Source organism: Nicotiana attenuata, unplaced genomic scaffold, assembly GCF_001879085.1.
Source record: "Nicotiana attenuata strain UT unplaced genomic scaffold, NIATTr2, whole genome shotgun sequence".
Classification (NCBI taxonomy): domain Eukaryota; kingdom Viridiplantae; phylum Streptophyta; class Magnoliopsida; order Solanales; family Solanaceae; genus Nicotiana; species Nicotiana attenuata.
Genome location: NW_017670813.1, coordinates 189,354 through 198,551, shown reverse-complemented (window position 1 = coordinate 198,551; position 9,198 = coordinate 189,354). Strand labels below are relative to the sequence as shown.

At 36.3% G+C, this 9,198-nt stretch overlaps 1 protein-coding gene across 1 annotated transcript; it reads left to right on the top strand.

The window, feature by feature from the left end:
- Positions 1–218: 218 nt before the first annotated feature.
- On the top strand, positions 219–8,503 carry LOC109243579. Its single transcript, XM_019410524.1, has 10 exons — positions 219–551; positions 1,258–1,780; positions 2,239–2,386; positions 2,640–2,750; positions 3,591–3,696; positions 3,860–4,078; positions 4,694–4,763; positions 6,545–6,720; positions 7,235–7,301; positions 7,754–8,503. The coding sequence occupies exons 1-10, from the start codon at positions 396–398 to the stop codon at positions 7,900–7,902; spliced, it is 1,725 nt and encodes a 574-aa protein (XP_019266069.1). The 5' UTR covers positions 219–395; the 3' UTR covers positions 7,903–8,503.
- The last annotated feature ends 695 nt before the right edge of the window (positions 8,504–9,198 follow it).

Here is a 9,198-nt window from a genome sequence, read left to right as displayed (position 1 = left end):
GGATTTGAGAAAATGATTTGAAATGAGTAATTAATTTTGTGGATATAATAGGAAAAAAAATTGTAAGTCAAAATACATTTTTAGAATAGTGGATAAGTAAGAGTGAACGGGTGAGTATAAACTAGTACTACTGCTTTTCAAGTTGGTAGAATAAATTTTTAAAGTTTGGTCAAAATATGCTACTAAGAACTTTCGGCTTCCCACGCTATTAATATCACTGTATCAGTGAAAGAACCCCAAGGCCAAAAACCCCACTCTAACCCCAAATCCGCTAAACGCCAAAACTCACGCTTCTTCCCCCACTGTTAAACCCCCTCTGCAGCTCTGCATGCCCAAAATTCATCTATAATTTTTGATTTGCATGCCCAAAAATTCATCTATAATTCTAGAATCAAATGAATGAAAAAATGGAGGACATGGAGGAGGTGGGTCCAACGGAGGAAGTGGTTCAGGCATTGCTGGAATGCATGGTGGAGCCGTTGTTAGGGCGCAATTCTTTAAAGTCAAAGGAAGTTCCAACACTTGATCAACAACGTTCCATGGCAAAACAGGTACTACATTATAGCCTGCCACTCTCTGTTCATTCATTTGATGTTCTCTCTTTAGTTTTTATACAATAAAGTGTAATCAATTTGTTTGGTAAAGTTGTCATTTTGGGCTTACCTGGAGTCAAACAAAATTAACCCTGGCCATATCTTTTTACAACAACAACAACAACAACAATACTACCCAGTGGGGTTAGGGAGGGTAGTATGTATGCGGTACTTACCCCTACCTTGCGAAGATAGAGAGGTTGTTTCCGGGAGACACTCGGCTTAATAAAGCAAAATCACAGAAGTATTGACCTGGCCATATGTTTTAATACTTTTAATTATAGCAATAAGTGCAAAAGTTTGCAACTTTTAGTTTAATACAGGTAATTTTAAATGTAAAAGTTAGATCACAAACTAGTTCATATACCTTTTTTTTCTTTTCCTCCGTATACTCTTTAACTTCTTTATTTCGTGAAATTGACTCTGGGTAAAAGATCTTATGAAATAGGAATGGAGGACGTCTATATAAATGATATTAGTGGAGGTGAGCTGCATCATGCTTGATTTAGATTAATCAGTATGATAGCATACTGAAGCTTGATATGGAAGTTGAATAATGAAGGATATGCTATTTTTGATAAGTTGAAAACCTTAATGCAGGTGTTATGGTATGTTTATTTTGTGGTACTTAATTCATTCTTCTACTGGTTGCTGATGTTGACAGGTGGAAGCTGTTGTGTTGCTCTACAATTACTACTATAGGAAGCAACATCAAGATCACAAAATAGAGTTTCTTAATTTTACATCATTTTCCCAATTGGCTGTAGTTTTGAAACCAAGTTTGATCACATATATGAAATTAATGCGTCGACCAGATTACACAGACGTGGACGATCTGGAAAGCCAAATCTCACTCACTGAGAGGGCAATTATGAGGGCATGTGATATATCTTCAGAGCTAGATGCTGCACAAGCTGATCCACTATCAGAGAAATGGCCTACTTCCAAAGTTGTTGTATTCTTAGTTGACTCAAGGAGGGAGAATTGCTTGCTCATGCGTAGTTCTATGACCTATGCTGTTTGGTCCATTATTGAAAAACATCTTGACGTCTCCTCAGGTTATCTTTTTGATTCAAAGTGTATAAACAAAAAGAAAAGGTCTACTAATATGCCTTCAACCAGTTCTCAGTATGCTGATGGAGCAGGGCTCGAAGAGCTTGCGCTTTCTGCTGCCGCAGAAGCAACAGGTATATGCTTAACGATGAATCACAAAGTCTAGAATTTCAAGTTAAGACTTGCATCAAGAGCATAGGAAAACTAGTGAGGTAGAGCAACTATTAGTGCTTTTCATGCAGACTTGTAAAAAATCTCCCGGTTTCTATCTCTGAGTTGTAGGAATCTTTTTCTTATATTTATTTCCTTTGTTTGGCTGTTGGAGGTATCGAAAAATGCTCCTTAAGTTTGGTCAACTGGTTTGATTTTGTCTGAGACTAGCTGACTTTTATATAGTTATTTTTATTGTCACTAGGATTAGTCATGAAAAGTAACCTTACTGTTTTTCGGATTTTGAATTCTTTGAAGTAAATTAATTTTGCTACTAGTATACTGATTAATATCCTATCCTCGAAGGAACCTCAGTTATGTATATACACTGCAATATTTGTGAAATGACTAAATATTTCATGTAAATTTGCATGTGCAACAGGCATCAATAGAAATGATCTGGTTGTCCTAGAGAGCCACCTTGTATATTCCTTAGATAAAGAAAAAGCAACAGCTCGATTATATCTTGTACAATTCACTAAGTCTGTCAATGAAGATTTTATGGTTCCTATTGGAGACGTCATTGAAAGGTTGGTCCACTTCTCTACATATTCAAAATTAACGACAAAACACAAAAGTCAACTGTAGACCCTTAAATCATATACATCTCTTGTCAAATGTGAGATTTGTTACCAATATTTGATGCATAATCTGGAAAATCTTAATGTTCATCACCTTTGCATTGCATAAATGAATATTGCTTTAAGTTTTATTTTCAGTACTATAAATATTGCTCCCATGACGAGGAATGGCTATTTTTTCCTGAATCTGCTTCTGGAATAGCTTGCAGGGTCCTCTAATCAAGAAAGTCCCAAGTGGATGGGCGGTTTCTCCAGCTGTTGAGTATTTTCACTTGCTGCCCTACAGAGATATTTTGTCGAATTGGTATTCTAGGTAGAAGTTTCATCTGGTTCACTTACTTTTGGTTATTCTTTTGAAATGTTTAGTCAAACGTTGCACTCTAGTCTCTGTAGCGAAAATGCTCTTTATCTTTCAATTTTATATGCTCTAGCAGAAGCTTAGCTGTTTCCCTTCCAGTGAGTAACTCAGAGTTCTAACTGTTCCTTGCAGCAATATAAGCCCCTGCTTTGAGGTCTCTTACCAATAGGACTAGGAGACTGTGAGAAATAAAACACGGGAGAAAGAGCTTATGGGAATACATGGCCTTTATGCCTTACGCTATCTATTTATATACATGTATTAAAATGAGTGCCTTCTCACTTATCCAATGTGGGACACAAATATTTACAGTGCTATGCTAGCCTATCTAACAAAAATATTGTAGTTGAATAAGTCCAAGGTCACTAGGTCACTGGTCGTGAGAGCATACTTAAGACGTTTGGTACTTCTGCTTGATACTGATTCAGATTGTATAAAAGCTATGCTTATCCGTTGAAAAGCCTTACCTGTATCTTAGGCATATGATAGCACCAGTACTTTTGCCGTTTTGCGATTAACTGGTTTCGTATCTTGTACTGTGATTCATCTATTCTTTGGAGTGACTATGTGTTTGTTTTGTTTTACTTTATTTTATCTATTTCTCCTAAGAGGTTAAACCAAAACCCGTACTTCCAAAATTGCGCTTATCCTGAAGCCCACCTTCAGTTTCTGTTTTTAGATAACATAAATATTTGTTTATTTCCTAGATATCTAGTTTCTGCTCTTTCAAACTATTGAGAGGAGGACACTAAGCATAGTTCCTTTGTTTTTTACTACAATGAATTGTGATCACAGGGAGCTGTTACCAAATGGCTTGCAAGATCTAACTGTAGAACTGGTAGCTGGTCATGCATATGATGTACATATTGGAGGTAGCTCTAATAAGAAAGAAGTAAATGAGGTGAAAACTAACTCCTACAGTAATTACAGTATAAGTTTGTTATTACCTCATGCTTTCAGAGTCAATATTACGGATGCATCTGACAATATATATATGATTAGCAAGATTATTGGAGCGTGGATGAAAATGGTTGTGAGTATTCAGTTTTCAAGCATGTTGACAGGAGAACGTGGTTCAACTCATGATTAAGTCGTGCAATACTGATTGTGATGATGAAAAGATTGTTGAAGCGAAAAGAAGAGGCATGCAGGGTCTCTCTGCAGTAGGCTCGTCTCAGTTGGATTCTCAACATTCTGAGGATGTAGTAACCACTTTGGCTTCAAAGGAATCTGCAATATCACGATCTGCCTTGACTGTTCTTCTCTGGAAAAGAGAGAAACTGGTACCTGCCTCTGATATTGCTATTCTTCCTATGTCGTCCTAGGTGCATGTCATTTCAAGTTGACAATCTTTCATTCTATGGTTAACAAAGTACGACTGCTAGTTTCACTTTTGGGCAATATTATTAACAACAGATCAGAATTTGCAAACGAATCTTTGGGTATTACATTTTTGGAATTCCTAAGAGGAGAATTTGCACTAGTTTCTCTGACAAGTGACTCATACACCATTCCCTGTTGATGATTTTTCCCAATTTTCTTTGACGAACTTCTGACAAAAAAATTCAGAATTTAAAATTATTTGTTTCCTTTGATAAGAAGTTCCCATCATCTTTACATTTGTCAGGTGGTCTTGTTTCATTCCCACTTTTCTATTTTTTTTTTTTTTGGGGGTGCGGGGGGGGGGGGGGGGGTAGGGGGTGTTTCCGTACTCTATGTTGTTGGAGTCGGTACGATGGAAGATCATCTGAGTGAAAGCTTTAAGAAAGTCAACATATTCAGTTATCTCGATATATGGTGGTAGAAAACTGTGGATTATGCTATTTATTTCCACAATTTGCCGTCAAACTTTTGAGACATTGCTTACCATCCTGATATCTTCCTTTTTTTACTTTCAGAGTTCTCAGCTACGCACTTTGGAAGATGAGATTGCATTGTGTGATAAAACTATTCGGACAGTATTAAATGGTGTGATCTTTTCTTCTTTTCTAGCATCATTCATCTTATTCAATGAATATTAAATTCTTTCCTGAAAGTTAGATTCTTATTGGGCAGGGAGTTTTTTATTTTTTTTGGTTACCTTTAAGGCATTACATAGATAATGTGCGACTATTAGAGTGAATACAAACTGCCGACTGGAGATTCCAAGTATCATCAATTTTTTTTGTGCTCTCATATATATTCTTGGATTGCTATCTATCTTGCTATTAACAACTTGCAAAAATAAGGCATGAAAACTTCCCTTCTCGTGTTTCTTTTCCTCTTTGTTGTTCTTCAAGGATCATGTTCCTTAGAAATTGGTAAGGATTTTTTTCCTTCCACGAGTCAGATAGAGTGCAGTAGAGTAAAATAAAAAAAAATGTATAACTTTGATGCTAAAACAATTACCGACTGATAGCATCGTATGTGAAAATGGAGTGTGACAATGGTTTATGCCAGTCAATTTGGTGTCAGAGAAAGTAATTTCCTTTACTTCTCTGTGGTTCAACAGTACAATATCTTTGGGGTTATGGCTCTGGTAGACCTGCAGCACAACTTGGGAGCACCACTAAAATGGAATCTTGTCAAAAAATTTCATTGCCTGGTTACTTTGTTTAGTTTTGTTCTTGTATAAAGGGCATTTCACCTTCACATGTATTTCTCTCCTTGTTAAGCAAATTGCTTTTTCTCTTTAAAAAGAGTCGCATCTGATGAAATGATATGGTCGCAGACTTAACCAAGAAAAAGGAAGCTCCACCATTTTATAGGAAATTAGTGTAATTAAGCTAATGCCACCCATTCTTGGTCTGTTCGCCATCTTTAAACCAGCAAAAGTTCCACTAGCTGCCTTTAATGAGCTGAAACAGTGGGTAATATCATCCTTCATTGAGAGTTGTTGCCTGATATTTTAATAAATCTGAAATCCACCTTGTAAGCTCCTTGATGAGTTGGATGAACAGGTGTACACAGTACACGTGTAGTGTTATACTTCTGAAGAATCTCTTATATAGCTTATCAAGAAACCAAAAAGAAAAAAGTTTTGTGTATGTTTAGAGAGGATTCTCACTTGATACTGCATGCCTTACTAAAACTCATCGGTTTTGTAAGAGAAGGAAGAGACGTTATATGGACAAGAAACAAGCATAAAGAGCGACATGAACAATAATGCAAATGGTACGGAAAAGGTTGAAACTTGTAGGATGTGAAAAGGTCTGTCAATGGATGAGCCTGCAAACGTCAAAGCTCAGCTTAGTCCATCAAATATATTTCAGGGTAAAGTTTGGTGGTGTCTCCACATTTATGAAAGTTAAAGATCAAAGGAGGAAAGAAAATTTGATTATCTCTTAATTAGTTATCTTCAATCATACACCCGCTCTGTTCTTTCTAGAGATGCGGGCATAACATAGATCTAAAAGCTGCATTATTGGTAAGTTTCAGATTTTATGAGATAATCAAGGCCCTTTTGTTTCTTAAAGAATGATACTGAAAAGATGATAAATAATGAAAGGAAATTCTTTTATTAAGAAATTAGCAACATAGCTGACATTTCTCTGTCGGTTTAATTGGAACTGAGAAAAACAATGGACAGAAAACATTCTGGTAACTTCTCTCTTATGACAGGTGGCATTATCTGTTGCTAATGTTTGATGTTTTGATACCCATTTTTGATAGTTTATGTCAGCCTCTGGGAGACTTTTCACTTGAATAGCATCGGTTTAAACCAATGGTCTGAGAACTGTCAGCATAATTCTTTCTTAATTTATATGCAGGGGGTGAAAATGATTTACCATTGAAGATTGAAGCTCTCGTAGATGGCTGTAATGACGCGTGTGTGAAAGGTGAAGGAGTTGAGTACAATACCAATCAACTGGTAGAAGACCAATCTATTTATAGCAAGGGAAAAAGATTGTCCGAGGCCATTCTTACTTTGCAAAACCGATGCCAGGCAAGATGAGGCATCCGAATTTGACATTTCCTTTTGTTTCTTCGCTTTTCTTATTTTCTGTTCTCCGTTGTTGGTTGAAAATTTTCATCATGTTCGGTATTTCTAATATTTCCTTCAATATACATAGGAAGTCATTATTGGGAAATATAAGGGACATGTTAACTTTATTTGTCCCTGCCTTTTAAAGGTAGGGGTAAGGTCCGCGTACACTATCCTCCCCAGACCCCACTTGTGGGAATACACTGGGTTTGTTATTGTTGTTGTATGTTCTTTATTTGAACTAAGAAAGTCAGCAGTTATTTTGACTTGAATGCATTTGGTTATTTATATTAAATTTTTAGTATTGGATAAGCATATGGCAAAGATAAGAACTTTCAACTGGTTATTTCTTTCTGAAATCCTGTCGTCAATTGTTTTCCCTAAAGGTAATTAGTGTCTGCTCTTTATTCTGATTTTTTACTTGGCTGCATATATGTAACATCTACGCATTTATTCTTCAATTCTATGTCTGCAGCAATTGGATCAACTGTGCTGCAGGAGTAACTGGGCATTGCCAACATATCGAGTCTTTCCATTTGAGAGTAAGATATTAAACTTTCCCATCTACCTCAAACAGATATAGTGGTCTTCTTTTATATCAATGATACATGCTATTGCTATTATTGATTGTGATGAGACTTTTGATGAGATTTCTTTTCCACAACTGTGATGGCATGCGAAAGATTTATTCTGAATTCTTGACCATGTTCTCTTCCATATTTTTTCTAATCGGTTTGATCTAGTGAAGAAATGGACCTTGGGCCTAACTCTACCCCAGAAATTAGATCATGTGGCTACAGCAGAAGAGTCATCTCCCAATTTGTCTAGTATTGCTTGGCTTTCCAGCTCTCATTCTACTAATTGAAGCCTTGAATCTTGATTTTTGTTTTTGAATTACCTGTTCAATTAAGTGAGCACTCTCCAAATTTCAAATGTCTTGCTCCAGTACTCTGCAAAGTTGAGCTAATCCTTGTCAGTATTTGCTCCTTTAAAGGTGGATTTCAAGCCAAAGTCATCGTGAAAGGTGCAGATTTCGAATTTACCAGTGAAAGCAACATACATGAGAGACCGCGTGAAGCAAGGGAGTCCGCTGCTGCACGCATGATTGCAGAGGTAGCTCGGATGTCAAGTCAGAATCAATAGCTTTACATGGGGTTATGGCTCTTTGCAAATACCAAGATCAGACCTTTCCTAACATCTCATTCTCATGTGTAAAGTCAATGCTAGAAATGTACTCAGAAATATTAGTTATGAAGGAATACTAACTTGTCTAACTCATAAAATTGGTATGTGCACAACCAAATAGATATCGGCACTATTCAGTTATTTTGCTGCGTCTTTTACGTTGTAGTGTCAAGAGTGCCTAAAGCAAAAGCGAAGATCGTTTCGTCATTTGGAGGAAGCAGGGTAAATAAGCAGTTTCAAGTCATCAGGAACAAGGGGGAATACATCCAAACAGTGATGTCAAAGGCTCATTAAAGGTCAAAGGCTCATTAAAGGCACGCTTAAGCCCTGAAGCTCAAAAAAGCTCAAGGAGGGCGCTTCGCCTCGCTTAAGCTGCGCTTCAGTGTAGGCAAGTCGCTAAAGTGTGTGCCTCAATGCCCATGAGTTCTATCTTGAACTGAGCGGTACTAAACAACAAAGATTATCAACAAATAATTGTATTAGTTGCTGAGGAAAACATTAGGAGTAAATATGTTTCTTTTTTGTTGAATTACTTAATGTATTTTTATTTTTTCCTTTAGTTGCGCCGTTTTTTACTAAAGCGCACATTTTAGTTGCGCTTTGCGCTTAAAGCCTCAATCAACCTGGAGCGCTTTCTAGAGCTTTTCGCTTTTGACAACACCGCATCCAAAACTCTCAGAATAAAGAAAGCAAAAAAGAAAGATTATTGATTTTCATCTTAATATAAAATATTATTTCAATAATCACATTATTTTATGGTGTTTGGTAAATGGTAACTAAGGGTGTGTTTGGTATAATGGAAAATGTTTTCTGTGGAAAATGTTTTCTTGGAAAACAAGTAGTAATCTTATTCATTTTTTGGTGTTTGGTACGCAAATTAAGGAAAATGACTTCTCAAGAGTATTCATAAATAATTTAGGTATAATAAACATGAAGCCATAAACTTTCAAACCGACAACCTTCCGAACCCACATTTTTCATAAACTTTCGAACCGCTAAACTTTCGGAACCGCGGAATTTCTAACCCGTAAACTTTATAATTTCTAAACCCGTAAACTTCCAAACACGTAAACCTCGCAACTCATAACTTTGGAACTTGTAAAATTTTGAACTTTTAAATTGATAAATAAAAATTAAAACTGAAAAATATATTAAAAATATTTTTTTTCGGGGGGGGAGGGGTAGGGGGTGGGTGGTGAGAACGAAAACGAAACGAAATAGTAATTAGTATATAAAAACTAAAAAGTAAAAAAG